The 24,600-nt window shown below is 38.0% G+C and overlaps 1 protein-coding gene across 2 annotated transcripts in view; it reads left to right on the plus strand.

Moving 5' to 3' along the window:
* The window catches only part of Lhfpl1 (LHFPL tetraspan subfamily member 1), a 54,237-nt gene that overhangs the window by 22,153 nt on the left and 7,484 nt on the right, over window positions 1-24,600 (plus strand). Inside the window, exons 3-4 of one of the 2 annotated variants that reach the window (XM_055604973.1) lie at window positions 265-363; window positions 2,357-2,396. In XM_055604973.1, the coding sequence (XP_055460948.1) occupies window positions 265-363; window positions 2,357-2,396 (139 nt within the window). The remainder of the gene's footprint in view (window positions 1-264; window positions 364-2,356; window positions 2,397-24,600) is intronic. The other variant, XM_055604972.1, reaches the window with a different exon arrangement.

A 24,600-nucleotide genomic window follows, 5' to 3' on the forward strand; every position in this document is an offset into this window, starting at 1 on the left:
CTATCTATCTATCTATCTATCTATCTATCTATCTATCTATCTATCTATCTATCTATCTATCTTTCTCACTCCAGTGCCTATGGTAAGACACAGCAACCCTGTTGAATTGACAGAATAATAGAAATGAAGCAGTTTACAGTAAAAAGGTAAGTATCAGGCTGTAGCTGGGAAGGCAGAATTGAATGGAAAGTACCCCAGGGCAGATGTTTGCATGACAGGAAAACTACTCTATTTTTCTACTTGTGCCTGTGCTTTTCTTTCCAGGGCTGCTGATAAGCTCAGGCTGTGCATTGTATCCTTTAGGATGGAACAGCCCGGAGGTAATGCAAACATGCGGGAATGTCTCCAGTCAATTCCAGTTAGGTAAGACAGTATGGCCAGAATGGCACTGATAGTTTATGGGAAAACTGGCTTCAAATATTTACCCATTGAAGCTTTCTCTGTGACTAATGACACTGGCCTTCATACGTAATGCTGTCATTGTGTAGGAGGAGATGTGTTTTTTTTTGGGGGGGGGTTCTTTGGCCATTGTAAAATTTAGGGGTTGGCTTAAAATTTCTGCTTTTTAAATTTTTTCTCTGAGTTCTGGAGTTAAAGGTGTGCATCATCATGCCTGGCTCAAAAAAAAGAGAGATTTATTCTTTGAATTCATATTCTTTTCTTGTTTTCTTTTGTGTGGGGGACAGAAAAGAATTAAAACAATGTTAATAACATTTAAGATGCTTTTGAACATTTACTGTATTTCATGGATTATGTCATGACCAGTGAGGACAGCAAAGAAGAAATAGGTGAAGAAGAGCCTTTTGGGAGAAGGTGGTTATGAACTTACACATGGGCTTAGAGCTTTTAGTTAATAGAACCAGGGTTCAAATCAAGACCATATGTTTATTGCTGCACTATTCATAACAGATAAAAATAGAACCAGCCAAATATCCACCAATAGTGTAAATGATGTATAAAATGAATATGCAGATCAAAATGAAAAAATAAAACAAGAAGATATGGCATGGAAACACCGTTTGTTTTTTTAGCCACAAAAATAGAACAAAGTTTTAACATTTTCAAAAAAATGGAAGGAACTGTTAAATTAAGTGAAATAAACCAGACTTACAAAGACATATATCATATATTTCTCCCTTATGTAAAACTAAAACTTAAATTTAGGTGTAGCTGTGTCTGTGTGATTAAGATATAAAACAAAAAAGAGGACCTTGTGAGGGCAGGAGGAGGTCTAAAGGGAATGATGAAAGAGCACGAAAAGATAATGGAATGTTTCTAGCATGAAATCAGGAGACAAAATAACTTTTAATGAGGAAGAAGACTAATAAGAGGAAAAGGGATAGGAGAAAGATAATGGATGAGGAGATTAAGTACAAAGTGTACTGATAGACATTAGAAAATTTCACAACAAAACATATATTAAACAAATAATAAAGAGAAAAAATACTTAAAATGTAATTGATTTTTCATAAACCCTGCCCTAATTATATCTCACTATGTCTCCAGCAGAGGTAACTATTATCTGTAATTTACAGGTTTTAAAAGGTTAAAATGGTGATTATATTATGAACATTATATTCACTTTCATAATTTATTCTCCATGCAACTCTGTAAATTTGCTTTTATATAGAAGTATTATTCTGAGAAAAAGGAAAAAAAAAGACTTTCCTCTCCTTTCATTGTATAAACAAAGACCTGGGTATCAGTTTTAATGATACAGCAGCTACTTTATATTGCTTGGCAAATTCAGCATATTTTTACACAGATTAGTAGACTATTTGAATAAAAAGATTTAGCTATTATTTGGTTTAAGTCTTGCTTATTATTCTTATCCTTTATATTAAATACTACAACCTCTGGTTTACAAGGTGATCCAATAGATACTGTGCTTGCTATGCAAGCCTGAGAATCTGAGTTCAGATCCACTGCACCCATGTAAAAAGCTAGAAATGTCTGTGCATGTCTATGCATGTCTATGCATGTCTGCAACTCCAGTATTGTGGAAAACAAGTAGAACCAGGCAGAGTTTTAAAGCTCACTGGGCAGTAGTCTTAGCTAATGGATGAGCTCCAGATTCAGTAAATAAACATCATCTCAAGAAAAGTAATGTGGAGAATGGTTGAGGAAGACATTCCAATATTGACCTGTGAGCACCACACATATTAACACATATGTGTACCCTTCACATGGATGGACCTCACCACATGCATACAGCATAAACACACACACACACACCAACCTCAAAGGCCACTCACTGTCATATATTTATGTATCAATTTCCTTTTGTAGCACATAATGTGTAATCATTTGTTCTTTTTTTTTTTTTTTTTTTTTGCCCATCTGTTTTCCTTAATAGAGTGGAAGCTCTGTGATGGAAGACACTTTAGCTGGGTTTTGTAAGTAACCAAATAGTACTTTTTACTGGAACAAGTATGTTCTCACTTCTTCAATCTGATGACAAGGAATCAGAGGTCAAGAAACTGATCGCACAGCCCTAGTTACCTGACTTCACACTATTTTGTTTTTAGGCAAGGATCCAAAGGTGATTCCATCTGTTCTGGAAGAGACATGGAGTATTTGATGCTAAATTATAGTGTTGTCACTACTGTGACAAGGAGGACAGGTTCTTCATGAGAGAAAAATAGAGGAGATTCTTACTTCAATTAGGGAAAGATTAGGGAAAAACCCCCTAACAATGAGTGATTTTTTTAAGGAACCTGAGAGATTTGTAGTATTAACTGGAGAAAATTCAAGAAGAAAGTACTACACATACATAGAAGACAATATTTTATAAAGAGCAATGACTTAAATATTGGGAAACTGGAAGATCAATGTTGCTGGAAGTGAGTGAGTGACAAGAAGTGTAACAGATGGCCAAAGGGTTGTGAACCATGATCAGACTTTATAGGGCTTTGTTGTTTTATCTTACCAGCAGTAGGAAGAATTGCATGATTTTATGAAGGACAGAGATTATATGTGATTTACACCCTAGGAAGGTTCTTCTAATGGAGTTGCAGAGAATAATTTTGGAGGTGGTGGCAAGAGTGGATGAGTCAGTCGAGAAGATAGTCTTAGACTAGTAGAAAGAAAATAAAAGCACAGGCATTGGCTACCTGAATAAAGTAGACTGATTACAAATGCAATTGTCCCTTATCAACACCAGTTGAATTGCCAACATAGATCAGGGAAATTTCACAAGGCCCCACCCCTAGATGAAGAGGTAAAGACAATTTATAGTTGCTAAAACACAGAGAACCTGTCTTCTTTAGGGGTGAGCCCTCAGTCATTTGCCAATCCAATGTGGTCAGCCCCTAAAACTATACATATGAGCATCACTAAATGAACTTGAGAGGTCATGTATGTGTATATATATGTGTGTATAAATGTACATATGTATAAGCATTTATAAAACAAATAAGACATTTTAAAAAGGAGATCATGAACTTGATGGGAAGTGTGGGGGTGAGAAATGTGGAAGGAGGAGAGGGATGGTAAAAATACAGTACCCATGTATTAATTTTTTTTTAAATAAGAAAATATGTATTTGTCCCTTGCAACCTCATGTTAGGTTGTGAATTTTTACATTCGATCAACTACGGAAAACTAAATTTGATAAAAATTGCACTTGCACTACAAATGTACAGGTTTTGGTTAGATATCTATAAATAATGCAGTTTAGTAACTGTTTACATAAAATTTATATTGTATTATATACTGTAAGTAATGTAGAAACAACTGAAATATACATAAAGAATGTATAATTCCTATGGAACTACAATGCCATTTTCTAACAGGGACTTGAACGTCTGTTAATTTTGCAAGTATTAATAGACCCAGTCTCCAGGAGACAGTGAGGAACAAGAGTGCATTTTAAAATGTTCAACCAGTTGTAGACAATATTAGGTTTGGTGTGGGTAGGAGAAGACAAGAGGAGAAGTAACTGTGGTTGGGGAAGAGAAAACATCTCAACTCAGATGTATGTGAGATGTGTCAGTATAGCATAGATATGAGTGTCAAGCAAATGGTTTGAACCTCACTGAGGATTCTGTCCTTAAGCATACAAATTGGGAATTCTTAGCACATATATGATATGGTTATAAAGATAAATGATTGTGATAATAATGAATATCATCTTGTGAAGGTGAAATTTACAAATGGGTGAAGTTACTATTACAAGATCTGTTTAACTATAGAAAATGAACAAAAAATAAGGTAACATTAATTCTTGGAAAGTTTCAGCACATAAATTAGCAAATACATAACAAAGCAGTGATGACACACGCCTTTAATCCTAGCACTCATGAGGCAGAGGCAGGTGCCCTAAATGAATTTCACAAGTGAGGAAAAACAGAGATTATACAAAACTGGATGGGTAGGGAATCAGGTGGTAAATATTGGTAAAACTCATTGAACAAAATTCTCAAAGAAATAATAGAAATGTATTAACCTGTATTAATTGTATGAAATGATTACCATCATTGTGACATTTCATACATATATATGTGTGTATAGTAAAATATATAAAACTATAATTATATAGTTATAATTATATAATATATTTTATTTATTTTTCTCTCTTTCAGTTTTATGTATATTGATATTTTGCCTCTACATATGACTGGTGTAGCCCCTTCCCTGTCTCCTCCCACCCTCCTTCTTCTTCCTATATGCCTTTTCCCTAGTTCCCTTATAGGGGAGGACTTCCTCCCCTTCTATATGACTCTAGCTTATCAGGTCTCATCAAGGCTTGCTATATCATCTTCCTCTGTGGCCTGGCAAGGCTACATTCCCCCCAGGGGGTGGTGATCAGAGAGCCAACCACTTAGTTCATGTCAGAAACAGCCCCTGTACCTCTTACTAGGGAACTTAATTGGAAACTGAGCAGCCAATGGACTTCCTATGAACAGGGGTTCTAGGTCCTTTCCATGCATGGTCCTTAGTTGGAGTATAGGTCTCTGCAGGCCCCCTGGGCCCAGGTATTTTGGCTCTGTTGTTCTCCTGGTTGAGTTCCTGTCCCTTCCAGGTCTTTCTATCTAACTTGTCTTCCATAAGGATTCCGGCACCCAGCCCAAAGTTTGGCTGAGTCGCAGTATCTCCTTCGATACCCTGGTAGGTAGTCTTTCAAAGGTCCGCTGTGGAAAGTTCCTGTCTTGTTCCTTGACTTCTCATACTTCGGATGTCTATCCGGTTTGCCTTTCTGAATGAAGACTAAGCATATTTTCTAGGATCAAAGGTGGCGGTGCCGACCATGCAGGATATCTGAACAAGAGCTCAGCAATGAGAACAGGGTGACTGGCTTGGTTGGTTGTTAATTGGATTCTTGCCATTAAAAGAAGACTTTATAGAGTTGACTTCACATAGGTGAATGTCTGCGAAATCTAATGCTAAGGTAGTTTATTTACCTCCTCCTTCCAGTTATCCTTTAAGTGACATCATAAGTACTAGGAATCAGGGAAAAGATAAGAACCTGTGAGGAAGAGGGCTGAACATAGAGTGCCTAATGTTAGCAGTGTGGTTTTGGGGAGTGGAGGATTAGGAAAATGGCTCAGGAGTTAAGAGCACTGGTTGGTCTCCCAGAGGACACAGGTTCAATTCCTAATAACTGCATGGTGGCTCACAACCATGACTCCAGTTTCAGGGGATCCAATGCCCTCTTCTGTCCTTCATGGGTGCCAGGCATACATATGGTGAACATATTTGCATTGAGCCCAAACACCCATACACATAAAAAAGAAATACTTTTGAAGTCAGTATATTTTTAACACAATGCAATACATTAATATGTGACATGGAACAAACTATTCAGTGAATGTGTACTTGTTACTATACAGGTTTTGTGAGGGTTATATAAAGTCATTAATGAAATACACTCAGTACAGTGTTTGGAATATAGTATCCTGTCAATATTTACTGTGTGTTACCATCATTACCATTACATTGATTTCAGTTTTAAAGTGAAAGTATTCTTATGTGTGATGGTTAACCCTTACTATCAACTTGACTGGATTTAGAAGCATCTAGGAGACATATCTCTGTTCATGTCTGTGCAGTTGTTTCAGACAGGTTGAAATGAGGAAGTAAGCCTCACTCTGAGTGTAGTGCAACCACCCTACAGGTTAAGGGGCTGGCCAGAATAAAAAGGAGAAAAGAGAGCAAACAGATGAGCACCAGCATTCTTGTTTTTTATGTCCTGATCTACATAGTTGTGAGCAAGCTTCCTGTTGCATGCCTTCCCTGATATGATATCCATTAGACCATAAGCCAAAAGACATTTTTCTTCCTCTATGGATATTTCTTTTCGGTATTTGACCACAGCAATGGTGAAAGTACCCAATATATTATGCTTTAGTTTTAAAAAATCAATTATAAAAAAGAGATATTCTATATCTATAGGACTTCCTAAATTTTCTACTTATGAACCCTTTACCTGAAGAAATTTTCAAACAAGCCTAGGTATTTAGATATAGAAATAGATATATAAGTCAAAATACTGATAATAAATAAGAAATCAATCAATTATAAAACAATTGATACACTATTTTACCATTTATTACAGAGGGAAGCAAAATTGTTTACTAATGAAATACTGTGATTGCTTCAACCTAAAAATTAAATATTGGCTGAATATTAAATATGAAAGAACTTATAATATCTTCCATTTTTCATTTGATTGGTCTTTTGATTTTGTAATTATCAGTGCTGGGAGTACCACTTCACATAAATATTAGCACAAATATGTTTGGGGACATTTGAAAGGTTGTTGCAAATTCTGTTCTAGTGTCAAGCAAAAATTCACTGACTTTTTATAAAACACAATTCAGCAACTCAAGCAGCAGTTTAAAAAATTTTGTAGCTATATAATTTTTCATTTAACACAATTTTTCGTACAGTATATTTGAATTCTGTTTTTCTGTCACTTATCTCCTCCTGGATTCTCCCCACAACCCCACCCATCCAACTCCATGGCTTCTTTCTTTTTTTCTTTAAAGAACAAACAGGCCAATAAAATGGGCCAAACAAACCAGAATTATACAGAGAGGAGACAAACAGGAAAAAAAAAAAAAAAAAAAAAGCTCAAGAAACAATACACACATAGACACACACACAAAACTCATAAAAGGTCAAAGCTGGAAATTATAACAGATAAACAATAGATGGATAGGGTAAAAAAAATGCCCAAATAAAACATTATGAGACAAAACGTCTTCAGAAATACTATTGAGCTAGTTTTGAGCTGCCCATCTACTTATGAGAATGGGGCCTGGTATTAAAAGTGGTTTTTATGTCCATTAAAGCTTCATTGGTGAAAACTGCTTTTTTTCCTTTGTGAGCAATTATCATTTGGAGATAGCTTCTGTGTTAGTGATGAGGCTTCATGTCCAGTTATCCTCTTGGTGCTAGGACCCCATTGATCTTGTAATTGTGCATACACAATGCACAAAGCTGCAGTTTTTAAAGTCAAACTTTACTAGTACAATCCAATCCAAAGAGACATTATTTGGATGCTTACATGCTAAATAATGACAGCAGTAAAATATTAACAGGTCCTGTTTTCCTTAATTAAATTGTGTTTCTGCAAGATAAGCAAACTTTGCCTGAATAGTAAAATCCCTGTGGTTTATAACATGCAGCAGTACCCAGTGGATTCAGGCTATGTTTATTGCCATTACATGGTGTGAGGTGAGGTGACACACAGTGCTAAATGCAGCATACTCTAAACTTAAGAACTAGGAGTACAGTGAAGCTGCACAATTCATCTTGGAGGAAGTGTTGCCAGAAACACCCCACATTCATTACATATTTCATTTTAAATTAACTTGTGTTCGTTGTGCATTCAGAAACCATTTGCTCTCGCTATTTTTTTCATTACCCTCCTACATTTTGTTACATGACCCCATAGGATTATGGCCAACAGCTTTAGAATCTGTGGCCTATAGAGCATGAAGAATAAATATACAGGCTAACAGTGGAGGCCTTTTGTTCAAATGGGAGCCCTGCTACTTACCACTTGCACAAATCTGGGCACACTACTTAACCTTTCAGTATTTCACCAATAGGGATTGGTAATAGTATTGATCCTACAAGGATCATCATGGAAGTAGAGGAAAATAATCATTATACAAAGCATAATTTATGCAACTTGTTATTGGCCGAATGTCAGCCCAGCTGTAAGAGTACCTTTGGAGGGGATGCCCCAGACTTGGCTTTCTGAAAAAGAGAAGAAAGGAAGGACCTATCCAATTTGACAAAGGCTAGTGATAGAGGCTAAGCAAAGGTCATGTGTGTGTTCCTTGTATTTCCTTTCTCTGAGGATCCATTTCCTTTGCTCTCTCAACATTTCCGTTCATTCTTGCCAGTTCAAAGGCTTTATGGTGACTTGGGATTTGACCTTTGTGGGTTCAGTTTCCAGGAATTTCCTGTTACCTTTCCTTCTGTCGGTTTCCTTTTGTGTGAGCAATTTTTTTTTGCCTTGTAATCACGACAGCAAAATCAGGCATCTTAGCAACCATCCTCATATCCACAGTGGGGCAGTAGAGTGTGGGAGAAATCAGCAGGGCAAAGGCAAAGGCCTCCTTACTTTGCTTTCAATTTTCTAAAGCTTGCTTGGGCACATCACTTCCGCACTCTGCGACCTGATTTCCCTGTTTTTACATAGAAAGCACTGAACTAGATAGGTGAATAACTATGTTACCAGCTCCATTAATAAAGTCTGACTATGGGTCTGAATTTTTCTCCACTTTGGAAAAATCAAAGGCCCTATATACTTACTTAGATCCCTGTTATGACTTGCTCTTTAGTAATCATTTAATTCATATTTGTCTTTTATGTTTTTTTGTTGTTGCTGTTTGCTTTGCTTTGTTAGCTTTGTTTAAGACAGGGTTTCTCTGTATAGCCTTGGTTGTCCTGTACTTACTTTGGAGACCAGGCTGGCCTTGAATATCTGCATTCTTCTGACTCTCTAAGTGCTGGGATTACAGGCAGGCTCCACCATGCCTGGCTGTCTTTTTTGTTCTTAAAAAGAAAAATAGATTTTCAAGTGATTTTAGCATATACATAAACTATAGTAGAGGATGAAAATGTTAATTTGTTTGACTAATAATTATTGTATTTCATACATATTAAAATATCTGTATACATTAAAATATACAGTAAAATATACTTACAATAATCATCTTGCAAGCAAGGATATATTGAGAATCACTGCTTGTAGCTGTCTATGAGAGAAATGGATTTAGCCACGGACATTGCCCAGATGCACTATCCTTTGGGGTAGCATTAGCTGGAAGGTTGACAGTCAATCCTAGAAAATTTGGGGCTCAGACATTGCTGAAAATCTTATAATAGTTGTCTCCTTGAGTAACATCAGTAATATGCCTCCATCCAGAGGAGAAATTGGGTTAAGTTGGAGGATGCAAGAGGGAAGTCTAACAAACTTTTACTTTGTGCAATGGCTGTATCCATATTACTGTCTGGCCACAGATGACCCATTTCATTTTTTTCTTTTCTTTTTATTTATTTACTTTTTAAATTTTATTTTTATTTACTTTACATCCCAATAATAGCCCCCTTCCTCCTCTACTCCTGGCCCCACTTTCCTTCCCCCTTCTCTGTATCCTTTTTTTCCTCCATTCTGAAAAGGGGAAATCCCCCCACTTACCCATCCCAGCACATCAAGTTGTATCAAGACTGAGTACATCCTCTACCATAGTGTCCTGCCAAGGCAGTCCAACCAGGAGGAAGTGAATTAAAAACATGCAAGAGAGTCCTTGTCAGAGAAAGCTCCTGCTCACCTTATTAGAGAACCCACATGAAAACCAGGCTGTCCATTACGTATATATATGTAGAGGGCCTAGGTCCACTCCACACAAGGACCTTGGTTGGTGCTTCAGTTTCTTCCAGACCAGCTGGGCCCAGATTGGCTCTATTGGTCCACTTGTAGAGAGCCTGTTCCCTCCAGGTCCTTACTCCTACTCTTCCACAAGGCTCCCTGTTTTCCACGCAATATGAGTCTCACCATCTGTCTGATCCACTGGACTCTCAACAGACAGCTATGCTAGGCTCCCATTTTATTCCTTTAAACCAATTTCCCTATAGGCAATGCAAGGTAACAATTTCCTTCAGAAATGGCATCATCAGTCATGCATTGGAGAAGTGCACTGAAAAGTTTTGAAGAAATATCCTTATGTGTGAAGGATAAAAATTAGAAATCTAATCTGTTAGCTCTCCTCACTGATCATCTTCTAGATTCAAAATACTGAGACATTTAAATTAATGACATCTTATACATCCCAAGCAACATGAAGCAATTTTTGCTTTGACTAAAAAAAAAAAAAATAAGAATGGTGCTTATAAACAGTTTTCTTCTTCCTGAAATATTCCACATAGGAAAGGGTGTTAAACCCTGAATTATTTGCTTGTTATAGTTACAGTTCTGTGATCCCAGAAGAAGGAAAAGCTCTTATAAAGGTCTCAAGGTCAGGTCCACTGCTTGGCCTTATTTCCTGTTGTCATCCTAGGCTCAGTAACAGAAAAGAGGTTTATGAGCTGCTTGTCTATACGTCACAAAACCACACGATGGCAGTAAAGCAAGGCAAATTCATTTTGTTTAGCACTTCTGCTCTTTATAGAGTGTGAATCAAAATTCTTTGCTTCCATTTCCTCCCCTGGAATTGCTTCTGTAAGCTTCAATTACATGTTCTGCTTCCTCTTTCACCTTTATTGTGTTAGTCTTTTTCCTTCTCCTGTGGAATGGTACTACTTTATCTTAAGCCTTTGTTTAAAAGAAGAATCTCAGGATCTATTTTTAAGACTAGATGTTAACAGTGTAGCGCCCAAGTCACAGGGCTCTCTGTGACAGTGAGAGTGGAGTGAGATAATACAAAAGATATGTTCACTTCAGGGCCCAGACCCTGGAAATGTAAATGGTAATTGCTATCACTACTGCTATTGTTGGTATAGGTCAGACTAACCCAGAGGTTTTATAATTAAGTGAAACTGGTTCCAAAGGTGCAAAGTAAACACTGCCACAGTCCTAGGAGCAATTTTCTGTTGAGATTGGGGTGATAGAGGAGAAAGTATATGTCAGGGCTGTGTCATATGTTTTCTCACATATAGTGGTCACTAATGTCATCTAAATGAATTATAAGAAATGTTGAAAAAGACAAAAATGTATATCTCAAGTAAAAGAAGCAAACATAGCACCAAGCACAAGACAAAGCTGAAGTAAATTGTGGGTTCCTTTTCATTTTCTCAAATGGGCTATAGATACACCTTACTTCAGGTCTCAGTGGGCTGGACCTAAGACTCCACTGGGTGCTTCCCCAGAGATACGGGTGAAAGTGCTGTGTAGAGAAGGCTAGAGATCTGCATCTTACAGTTCCCTCAGGTATTTGTAGGGACTGTGAGATGGAGAGAGAAGAACTGAAAAGCACTCATGCTAGGCTCTGAAGTGTGTCTGTGTGTTTGTATGTGTGTGTGTGTTTAATGTGCCATCATATTCACCCCCTCAGTTGCACTGTAAAGTAAGTAGCCACTTCTATTTTTCCCACGAGGAAGAGAAGCTCAAAAAGACTAAATAACTTGTCCCTGGGGATGCAGTTTAGAAGGGGTAGGACATGATTTCAAATGCAGCTCCCTGTAGTTGTCATGATAGGCTCTTCTTCCTGTATCACACCAACTCTCCAGGTCCAAAGGTGCATAATTCCAGTCACTATACTTCCTGACTCAGTGGGGGAAAACATTAAGATACACTTTATTTTTCTGTTAATTCTTTCCTGCAGAATAACATCCCTACCTTTAACTGCAACCATACAAAAAAGGGCATTTCCTCAACCATGTTTATATCAGCTTTATTTGTAATAGCCAGAAACTGGAAACAACCTAGATGTCCCTCAATGGAGGAATGGATATAGAAATTGTGGTACATTTACAAAATGAAATACTACTCAGCCATCTAAAACAAGGAAATCAGAAAATTTGCAGGCAAATGGATGGAACTAGAAAAAATCATCTTGAATGAGGTAACACATACCCAGAAAGGCACACATGGTATGTTATCATTTATAAATGGATTTTAGTCATATAATACAGGGTAGACATACTATAATGCACAGACCCAAGAAGATAAGTCTAATGGGCATCTTGCTTCATGTTGGCCAACTATTTAAGGGAATGGAGGATATCTCTGACATAGACTATGTTGCTTGCTTTTTGATTACTTCCCCCTGATGGGACTTTCCTACAAGGCCACAGGGGAGAAAGATCAACTCAGTCCTCATGTGAATTGATAAGCTGGGATGTTTGGGTAGGGGGATCTCCTGTTTTGAAGAATAAGGAGGGAGAGGGAATACAGGAGGGAGAGTGGGACTTGGAGGAGAACAGGGAGGAGCCTATGACCAAGATGTAAATTGAATTAATTAATAATAACCGGAACTGAAGAATTGCCTCAGTGGTAGAGCACTTGCCTGGCATGCATAATATGCTGGGTTCCATCCCAAGCTCTGCAGAAAGAATGCTTTGTTAAAAAAAAAAGATTTGGAGATTAATAAAAACCTTGGAAAGGAGGATTAGCTGGGATAGTAGGTAAAAAAGGTTTGTTGTAAATTGTGAAGCACTATACTTATATTACATAGTATAACTTGAGGAATTTGTTATTACTGAGGCGTTTGAGGCTTATTATAAGCTTATTTGACAAGTATATGTTAGGTTGAGTCTGTGTAGAAATAGCTAATGCTTAAAGCTGGCATTGCCAGTATAGGTCTCAGTAAATTGCTTGAATGAGGATTCAGTGACTCCTGAGTTTTGCAGTAAGTTAAGTTTCTGGGACTAGGCCTTCAGCATTCTTTAGTATTTAATGATATATCAAAATAGAGATAATATTCACAAATTATTTATATCTTGGACATTCACAATATATAAAGTATTGGATAGATCTCTATAAAATAGAGTTCAAAGAACTTGTACTTGGAAGAGAAAACTATACAGCTTTATAACAAATAACAGGTAACTATGTTAATCCGAATGTATGACATCAACAGCAGTAAATGTGACAATGCTAAGGCACACAAGAAATCTAGAATCTTCCTTCTCTTAATATACACTAGAACCGTATTTTTCTTCCCTCCACACCATCTCTTTATTCTTTTTACTCTTTTCTCCTGTATTTAGATTGCTAAAGATCCTACATACAAGTACTTTGATATTCCCACTCTTGTTAAAGCGATATTTATGAAATACAAATCTGATGCCATTCTACTTCCTTCCCAATTGTACCTTCCATATTACTTTCAGGATGGAATCCAGATTCTACAACTAAGCCTACAGAAACAATAGCCACGATTTCCATTCACATCATATTCTTCCCTTGCTCAGTTATCCTGAAAACATGAGGCCCTCCCCACTGCCTCAGTTTTGCATCTGTCCCTATATTTCTTTTTATTTATTTATTTTTATTAATTACACTTTATTCACTTTGTATCCCCTCATAAGCCTCTCCCTCCTCCCCTCCCGATCCCACCCTCCTTCCCCCTTCTTCATGCATGTCCCTCCCCAAGTCCACTGATAGGGGAGGTCCTTTTCTCCTTCCTTCTGATCTTAGTCTATCAGATCTCATCAGGAGTGGCTGCACTGTCATCTTCTGTGGCCTGGTAAGGCTGCTCCCCCCTCAGGGGGAGGTGAGCAAAGAGCAGGCCAATCAGATTATGTCAGAGGCAGTCCCTCTTCCCATTACTATGTAACCCACTTGGACACTGAACTGCCATGGGCTACATCTGTGCAGAGTTTCTGGGTTGTCTCCATGCATGGTACTTGGTTGGAGTATGAGTCTCTGGGAAGATCCCTGTATTCAAATTTTCTAGTTCTGTTGCTCTCCTTGTGGAGTTCCTGTCCTCTCCAGATCTTACTATTTTTCACTTCTTACATAATATTCCATGCACTCTGCCCAACAGTTGGCCATAAGTTTCAGTATGTGCTTTGATAGTCTGCAGGGCAGAGCCTTTCAGAGGCCCTATGTGGCAAGTTCCTAGCTTCTTTCCTATTTTCTTCTTCTTCTGATGACCTTCCTCTTTGCCTTTCAGGATGGGGATTGAGCATTTTAGTCAGGCTCCTCTCTCTTGATTAGTTTCTTTAGATGTACATATTTTAGTACGTTTATCCTATATTACATGTCTATATGAGTGAGTATATACCATGTATGTCTTTCTGCTTCTGAGACAGCTCACTCAGGATGATCCTTTCCAGGTTCCACCATTTACTTGCAAATTTCATGATTTCCTTATTTTTCAGTACTGAGTAATATTCCATTGTGTAGATGTAACCACAATTTCTGTATCCATTCTTCAGTTGAGGGGCATCTGAGCTGTTTCCAGCTTCTGGCTATTACAAATAATGCCGCTACAAACATGGTTGAGAAAAATGTCCTTATTGTGTACTTGAGCCTCTTTTGGATATATGCCTAGGAGTGGTATGGCTGGATCTTGAGGAAACGCTATTCCTAGTTGTCTGAGAAAGCACCAGATTGATTTCCACAGTGGTTGTTCAAGTTTATATTCCCACCAGCAATGGAGGAGTGTTCCCCTTTCTCCACAGTCTCTCCAGCAGTTTTTCTTCTTGGCCATTCTGATGGGTGTAAGGTGAAATCTCAAGGTCGTTTTGATTTGCATTTCCTTAATGGCTAATGAGGTTGAGCATTTCTTTAAGTTTTTTCTCTGCCATTCTATATTCCTCTACAGAGAATTCTCTGTTTAGCTCTGTTCCCCATTTTTTAATTGGATTTCTTGGTTTGCTGCTTTTCAGCTTACTTTGTGTCCCTTTATTTCACAGGAATGTCTCATTTCCCTTCCTTGCTTATGTGACTTTTTTTTTTGTCTTCAAAACATGTTTGTCCCCTTTTAAATGAATTCCATCTCCCATCTACACCTTTGCATGACTCTACATCATATCACTGATATATTAGTAAAACATTTTCTCACACTTCTCCCTAGGTTTTGATCTTAACTATGTGAGAACAGCTTGTTTAAAGATTGTTCCACAGAACCAGGAATGTGAATTATTTGACTGATATTGATGACTTCTGTTTCAGTTACTGGCTTAGTCTGAGAAAGTTCAAGTGGATGCAAGCAGAGAGATATTGAACAGATATAAGAGGAGAGGGACCAGTTGCTTAGAAGCCAAATGTACTAGAGAGCTCATGCTGAGTGAAAGGAGTCCAATATTTGCTTAGCTGGTTTTTCACTTCTCTCCTTAGAATGAATGCCCCAAACTATTTTAAGATGCTGTTCCAGGTAGGATTAATGAGCTGTATAAAGGGCAACAAGATTATATGGGTAATTTTTAAGGGGGTAGGAGGTCAGTCTGGAGAAAGACAGAGAAACACAGTTTAAATTTGTCTGAGACATTTTTCTCCCTACTAAAGAAAACGATGGGAAGATACTACTAAAATTGATAACTATGTAAGAAACCCAGTAACAGGAAATGCAGGCTGGCATGGGGATTTCAGTAGGAATCAACATGTTTGCCTAAAACACATGTCTGGGAAAGAAAAATCAGACAAATGATATTTTGTCATCATGAGGACTGGGCTTCTTTGTAAGTGCCATGGTGCATTCTATCCTTTCCCTGAGAGCACTGTGTTGGACTGAGATAAATTTGTGAGCCCAGACCGTCTTACTTCTTAGCAGATTTCATTGAATCCATGTTTCTACTATCCTCAAGGATGTGCTCACCTAAAAAACTGAATTTTCTGTTTTATCTTTCTTCTCTGCCAAGGGAGTTTGGCAGAATTCTGGAATATGTATTAGGCCCCGGGCCTCCAGTATGGGCTGTTGGTAACATGTAGACCCAGGTTGGAGTGTGTGCATAGAGATGTTTTCATAGTCTTGGCTGTCTTTCCTGGGGGGCTGTGGTGGGACAGGTAAGATGTTTGGTAATTGTTCTTGAATTCATCAGCTTTGCTTTCTTTTTGAAGATTATTCATGAGTGTTTGCTCATACCCAGTGGAGAAAGTGCTATGTTCATTTAGCTTTTTTTTCAATTAAAAACCTTTTTATGTTGCTTCCTATAGAAACCCTAAAGTCATAATGAAACACTTGAGAGCACTGACTCTTCCAAATACTCACTACTTCTGTTGCCATAAGAGCCAGGCCTGTAGGGTAAAAGTATGCCAAATTAGAAAAGGGCAACCTTTTTCTTCCTCATCCCCAGTTTACATACCAGCAGCTCAGAAGAGGACATGTGAGTGAGTATCATAAGTTTAGATGGGACACAGACATTGGGAGAGCAGCTAGCTTTTCTGAGCTGAATTTACTTTGGAAAAAGAATGTCTTCATTAGGAAGAGGTCTGGAATAGAGCTCAGGTCTCCTCTCTTTGTGTGCATGTACCACGGCCATGATGTTCTAACTCTCTTGTTTGCTTTCTTTGCCCTCTTTACTCTCTTCCTTCTTACTACTTTCTACTCCCTTAGTTTTTATGAAATATCCAGGAATCTCTGTAGATAGTCTTTCCATTATCAGTAGTCTATCCATATCAGTATCAACAGCCCAGTTCAACATGGGAAATACTGTTAAACTTACTGATGTTGGGTCGCAAGCAAAATTCTCTGTCTCCTTCATTTATACTGGAAATGAAGAGAAGAAGATATGAACATTTTCAATGTATACCTTCTTTTTCTTTTTTTGTCCATCTCTCTTCAGTTTTCTAGTCCTTTGAGTATTACCAAATGGAACAAATAGATGTTAATTTTGTTCTTTGCATTCTACCTGAAACCATTCCTCAATCTTTTGATGTCAAGAACATTTATAATTTGGATTTCTTATTTTTACTTTGTTTTGTTTTGTTTTGAATTTTTTCTTTTCTCATATAATATATTCTTCTTTCTTTTGAAATATTTTTTTATTTTAATGTTTATTAACACTTTATTCACTTTGTATCCCCCCATAGCACCCTCCTTCCTCTCCTCCCAACCCCACCCTCCCTCTCCCTTCTCCACACATATCCCTCCACAAGTCCACTGATATGGTAGATTTTCCTCTCCTTCCTTCTAATCTTAGTCTATCAGGTCTCATCAGGAGTGGCCGCATTGTTTTCCTCTGTGGAATGTTAAGGTTGCTCCCCCCTCAGGGGGAGGTGATCAAAGAGCAGGCCAATCAGTTCATGTCAGAGGCAGTCCCTTGTTCCCATTACTATAGAACACACTTGGACACTGAACTGCCATGGGATACATCTGTGCAAGGGCTCTAGGACTTCTTTCATAAGATTCCCTGCACTCTGCTCAAAAGTTGGCCATAAGTCTCAGCATATGCTTTGATACCCTGCAGGGTAGAGCCTTTCAGAGGCCATCTGTGGCAGGCTCTTGTCCTGTTTCCTGTTTTCTCCTTCTTCTGATGTCCATCCTCTTTTCCTTTCTGAATGGGAATTGAACATTTTAGCTAGAGTCCTCCTTCTTGATTAGTTTCTTTAGGTGTACATATTTTAGTAGGTTTATCCTATATTATATGTCTAATATCCACTTATAAGTGAGTATATCCCTTGTATGTCTTTCTGCTTAGGGAGAACCTCACTTAGGATGATATTTTCCAGTTCCCATCATTACCTGCAAATTTCATAATTTCCTTGTTCTTTATTGCTGAGTATTATTCAGTTGTGTATATGTACCACAATTTCTGTATCCATTCATCAGTTGAGGGGCATCTGGGTTCTTTATATGTCCTTGAACTTACTAAGTATACCGGGATACTTCTGCCTCTCAACTGCCAGAATTAAAGTTGTGGGTCACCACACACCTGGATTTACTCTTTGTACAAAAATTTGGGTCTGGAGAGATGGCTCAGAGGCTGTTCTTCATAAGGTCCTGAGTTCAACTCCTGGCAACTACATGGTGGCTCACAACCATCTATATCGAGATCTGGGGCCCTCTTCTAGCCTGCAGGCACACATGCAGGCAGAATACTGTATAAATAATAAATAAATAAATCTTTTTAAAAAATAAATAAATGATAAGATTCCTCTTTACATTCCTGAATAATTCACATTCTCTAAATAGCTTTATGCTTTCTTGTCCTATTCTGGAGCTTCAAGCTCCCATACAACCTTATTCTTCCTGCCAGCCTCTCTCACACCAGGAATCCTTATAGCTGATGCTTGCTCACAATCATGGTTCTTCCTAGAGTAGCCAGTTTCACAGCTTGACTCTTAGTAACACTTATAAGTCAAACCTTCATCTATTTCATATCTGAAAGCCTCATATATCTCATAGCCCAAGTTAGTTTATAAGTTTGCTTTGCTCATTTTGTATGTCTGTCAGCAACATCATGGTTTCCTTCTTCTTAGGACATCTTTCTTTGAGATAACTCTTGAGCATTTTGTTTTGTTTTGTTTTTAGCTTCTAAAATGGCATTGCGAATATGGCCCTTTGAAGGAGCAAACTTTGAGACTCTGTCCTGTTCTGATTACAAAATCCGATGCCCACATTGCTGCTAATCTATAGTAACCACTGCTAAGCCTCAGTACCCACTGCCAACCTATGGTAATCAGTTGTAATACACAGAACAAGCACTAGTTTGGGTCTAAATTCTCCCAGTGGCTCATTAGAACCCCGTGACAACTGCCAGGTATCATAGTCCTACAATGCATAGAACTACGGCTTTATAGACAATGACCAATTTAAGTGTCATCCATTGACTTTTTCTTTAAACTGTTCACAGTTAAACAGCAATAACTTAATGCTGAATCAAAGGAAACAGACAAACTCCAATACAATTTGATTTGCAACTTATAATAAAAGCAACATGTCTTGATTTAAATATCAGGCCCACTGCTGAGTGATGATTTAATATCTTTTATGAAAGATTCTGTCACAGCAAATTCAACACTGGAATACAGTGACTCAGAAAGGGTGTTAGAAGTGATACAGAAGCACACAAAAAGGAACAGACTTATGTTGGTTCTCATCCAGAAATTTTGCATGAAGTTAATTTGCAATAAGAGCCTATTCTCTTCCCTTATCCTGACACCCAATCTTTCTCTTCATAGACAACCATGTACGGATGTGGAGAAAAAACTCTAGGTGTGATGTCGACTCACTGCCGTTATTTTCTGAGGACACAGACACTGAAATAAGTTTAGCACAGAGGTTCTGAAGCAGCACATTCAATTCAAGGGCAAAGAACTATAAACTTCAGTTTTTCAAGAGATTTTAAGAACCAATCTGGCTCCAGTATCCCATTTTCAGGGACCTACTTGATTATTTTCCCCCATCTTAATGGGGAGTATAGACCCACTGGAATTAAGAGATTCCCCCCCCATGTCTACAGTTTCCTAGCTTCAAGGAAATTGTTGAATTTCCCTCAATACCTTTATAATTTTTTTTTCTTTTTTTTAATGGTCTATTTTTTTGAGTTACATTTTATTAGCTTTGAATCCCAGCTGTATCCTGCTCCCTCATTTCCTCCCAATCCCACCCTCCCTCCCTCATCTCCTCCCTGCCCCTTTCCAAGTCCACTGATAGGCGAGGACCTCCTCCCCTTTCTCTGACCCTGTTTTATCAGGCATCTAAAGGACTGGCTGCAAAGTCCTCCTCTGTGGCCTAGCAAGGCTGTTCCTCCCTTATGGGGTGGGGAGGTCAAAAAGCCCGCCATTCAGTTCATGTCAGAAATAGTATCTGTTCCCCTTACTAGGGTACCCACTTGGATACTGAGCTACCATGGGCTACATCAGAGCAGAGGTTCTAGGTTATATCCATACATGGTCATTGTTTGGAGAAACAGTCTCATATAAGACTCCTGTGCCCAGATATATTTGGTTTTGTGGAGCTCCTGTCCTCTCCAGGTGATATTAACTCCCCCTTCTTTCATATGATTCCCTGTACTCTGTCGAAGGTTTGGTTATGGGTATCAGCATCTGCTTTGATACACTGCTAGGTAGAGTCTTTCAGAGGCCCTCTATGGTAGGCTTCTGTCCTGTTACTTGTTTTCTCCTACATCCAATGCCCATCCCATTTACTTTCTAAGTGAGGATTGATCATCTTACCCCGGGTCCTCTTTCTTGTTTATCTTCTTTAATTGTATAGATTTCATTATGTTTATCATATCTTATAGGTCTAAATAAGTGAGTATATACCATGAGTGTCTTTCTCCTTCTGGAATACCTCATTCAGAATGAGCTTTTCTACATCCCAAAATTTGTATGCAAATTTCATTATTTCCTCATTTTTAATTGCTGAATAGTATTCCATTGCGTAAATTACCACAATTTCTGTATCCATTCTTCCATTGATGGACACCTGGGTTGTTTCGAGGTTCTGGTTATTAAAAATAAAGCTGCTCATAATAGAAAATCAAGAAGATGACCTTACATCTATGTTGATGAAGAGAATAATAGAGGAAACAGATAAAATACGTAAAGAATTAGAGGAAGATAAAACCAAACAGATCATGGCTATCCGTAAAGAAATGGAGGAAGATAAAGACAAGCAAATTAGGGCCATCCGTGAAGAAATACGGGAAGATGCAGCCAAACAGCTTGTGGCCTTCAGAGAAGAAATAATTAAATCACTGAAAGAAATAAAAGAGACAGAGTTGAAGGAACTAAAAGAAAAAGAGGAAAATACAAGCAGACAGGTGAAGGAAGTAAACAAAACAACTCAAGACCTGAAGATAGAACTAGAAAAATTAAAGAAAACACAAATGGAGGAAATAATGGAGAGAAAAAATTTAGGAAAGAAAACAGGAACTACAGAGGTAAGCATAACCAACAGAATACAAGGAATGGAAGAAAGAATCTCAGGTGTAGAAGATACAATGGAAGAAATCGATGTATCTGTCAAAGAAAATGTTAAATCCAAAAAATTCCTGACACAGACCATCCAAGAAATCCAAGACAATATGAAAAGACAAAACCTAAGAATAATAGGAATAGAGGAAAAAGAAGACTCCCTTCTCCAAGGCCCAGAAAATATTTTCAACAAAATCATTGAAGAAAATTTCCCCAAGTTAAAGGAGAAGCCAATAAGGATACATGAGGCCTACAGAACACCCAACAAATTTGACCAGAAAAGAAAATCCTCCTGCCACATAATAATCAAAACAGTAAGTATACAGAACAAAGAAAAAATACTAAAAGCTGCAAGGGAAAAAGGCCAAGTAACATATAATGGCAAACCCATTAGAATCACACCTGACTTTTCAACAGAAACTATGAAAGCCAGAAGGGCCTGGACAGATATCATGCAGACCCTAAGAGAACACAGATGTCAACCCAGGCTACTATACCCTGCAAAACTCTCAGTCCTCATAGACTGAGAAAACAAGATATTCAATGACAAAAACAAATTTCAACAATACCTACACACAAATCCAGCATTACAGAAGACACTGGAAGGGAAAATACAACCCAAGAAAATTAGCTTCTGTCAAGAAAACACAGGAAATAATTAACCTTACTACAGCAAAACAAAAAGCAACCAAGCACACAAACTTATGAACACAGCCAACATCAAAATCAAAGGATCTAACAGCCACTGGTCATTAATCTCTCTCAACATCAATGGACTCAACTCTCCAGTAAAAAGACACAGATTAACAGAATGGATACGTAAACAAAACCCAGCAATTTGTTGCATACAAGAAACACACCTAAGACACAAAGATAGACATTACCTGAGGGTAAAAGGTTGGAAGACGACTTTCCAAGCAAATGGACCCAAGAAACAAGCAGGAGTAGCCATTCGAATATCTGATAAAATAGACTTTCAACCAAAATTAATAAAAAGAGATGAGGAAGGACACTTCATACTCATCAAGGGAAAATTCCACCAGGAAGACATCACAATCCTGAACATCTATGCCCCAAATACAAGAGCACCCACATTTGTAAAAGAAACATTAATAAAATTTAAACCACATATAGATCCCCACACATTAATAGTGGGAGACTTCAACACCCCACTCTCAACAAAGGACAGGTCAAGAAAACAGAAATTAAACAAAGAAACAATATCTCTGACAGAGGTCATGAATCAAATGGACCTCACAGACATCTACAGAACTTTACACCCAAACACAAAAGAATTTACCTTCTTCTCAGCACCTCATGGAACCTTCTCCAAAATAGATCATATAGTTGGTCACAAAGCAAGCCTCAACAGATACAAGAAGACTGAAATAATCCCTTGTATCCTGTCTGATCACCAAGGAATAAAGCTGGACTTCAACAACAACAGAAATAGCAAAAAGCCTACACACTCATGGAAACTGAACAACTTGTTACTAAATGACAGCTGGGTCAGGGAAGAAATAAAGAAAGAAATTAAAGCCTTTCTAGAACTCAATGAAAATGAAGACACAACATACCCTAACTTGTGGGACACAATGAAAGCAGTGCTAAGAGGAAAGTTCATAGCACTAAGTGCCTCCAAGAAGAAATTCGAGACAGCTCATTCAAGCAACTTAATGGCCCACTTAAAAACCCTAGAAAAAGAAGAAGCAGACACACCAAAAAGGAGTAGACGGCTGGAAATAATCAAACTCAGGGCTGAAATAAATCAATTAGAAACAAATAAAACAATTCAAAGAATCAATGAAACCAAGAGCTGGTTCTTTGAGAAAATCAACAAGATCGACAAACCCTTAGCCAAGCTAACTAAAAGGCAGAGAGACACCACCCAAATCAACATAATCAGAAATGAAAGGGGGGACATAACTACAGACACTGAGGAAATCCAAACAATCATTAGGACTTACTTCAAAAGTCTATATGCCACAAAATTTGAAAATCTAAATGAAATGGACAATTTTCTTGATCGATTTGACTCACCAAAGCTGAATTAGGACCAGGTAAATCAACTAAATAGTCCTATATCCCCCAAAGAAATAGAAGCAGTCATCAAAAGTCTCCCATCCAAAAAAAGCCCAGGACCAGATGGCTTCAGCGCAGAATTCTACCAGACCTTCAAAGAAGAGCTAACTCCAAATCTCTTCAAACTCTTCCACAAAATAGAAACAGAAGGAACATTACCAAACTCATTCTATGAAGCCACAATCACCTTGGTACCTAAACCTCACAAAGACTCAACAAAGAAAGAGATTTTCAGGCCAATCTCCCTTATGAACATTGATGCAAAAATACTTAACAAAATACTTGCAAACCGGATCCAAGAACACATCAAAGATATTATCCACTATGACCAAGTAGGCTTCATCCCAGGTATGCAGGGGTGGTTCAATATACGGAAATCCATCAATGTGATCCACCATATTAACAAACTGAAAGAAAAAAACCACATGATAATCTCCCTAGATGCTGAAAAAGCATTTGACAAAATCCAACATCCATTCATGTTTAAAGTCTTGGAGTGATCAGAAAGAAAAGGCACATATCTAAACATAGTAAAGCCAATATACAGCAAGCCTATAGCCAACATCAAACTGAACGGAGAGAAACTTAAAGCAATCCCACTGAAATCAGGGACAAGACAAGGCTGCCCACTGTCTACATTTCTCTTCAACATAGTGCTGGAAGTCCTTGCTAGAGCAATAAGACAGTCGAAGGAGATCAAGGGGATACAGATGGGAAAGGAAGAAGTCAAATTATCACTATTTGCAGATGATATGATAGTATATATGAGTGACCCCAAAAACTCTACCAGGGAACTCCTACAGCTGATAAACACCTTCAGCAAAGTGGCCGGATACAAAATTAACTCAAAAAAATCAGTAGCACTCCTGTATACAAAAGACAAAAGGGCTGAGAAAGAAATTAGAGAAACAACACCATTCACAATAGCCACAAATGACATAAAGTACCTTGGAGTAACCCTAACCAAGCAAGTCAAAGACTTGTATGAAAAAAATTTCAAGTCTCTGAAGAAAGAATTAGAGGAAGATATGAGAAGATGGAAAGATCTCCCATGCTCATGGCTTGGCAGGATTAACATAGTAAAAATGGCCATCTTACCAAAAGCAATCTACAGATTTAATGCAATTCCCATCAAATTGCCAACACAATTCTTCACAGACCTGGAAAGAAAAATTCTCAACTTCGTATGGAATAACAAGAAACCGAGAATTGCTAAAACAATCCTCTACAATAAAAGATCTTCTGGAGGTATCTCCATCCCAGATCTCAAGCTGTACTATAGAGGAACAGTTATAAAAACTGCATGGTACTGGCATAGAAACAGAATGGTGGATCAATGGAATCGAACAGAAGACCCAGAAATAAACCCACACACTTACGGACACCTGATTTTTGACAAAGATGCCAAAACCATACAATGGAAAAAAGATAGCATCTTTAACAAATGGTGCTGGTCCAACTGGATGTCTACATGTAGAAAAATGAAAATAGATCCATACTTATCACCCTGCACCAAACTGAAGTCCAAGTGGATCAAAGACCTCAACATAAAACCAGACACATTAAATCGGCTAGAAAAAAAAGTGGGGAATACCCTAGAACTCATTGGTACAGGAGAAAACTTCCTGAACAGAACACCAACAGCACAGGCTCTAAGAGCAACAATCAATAAATGGGACCTCATGCAATTGAAAAGCTTCTGTCAAGCAAAGGACACTGTCATCAAAACAAAGCGACTGCCTACAGATTGG

Source organism: Psammomys obesus, unplaced genomic scaffold (genome assembly GCF_907164565.1).
Source record: "Psammomys obesus unplaced genomic scaffold, mPsaObe1.curated_primary_1811, whole genome shotgun sequence".
NCBI lineage: Eukaryota > Metazoa > Chordata > Mammalia > Rodentia > Muridae > Psammomys > Psammomys obesus.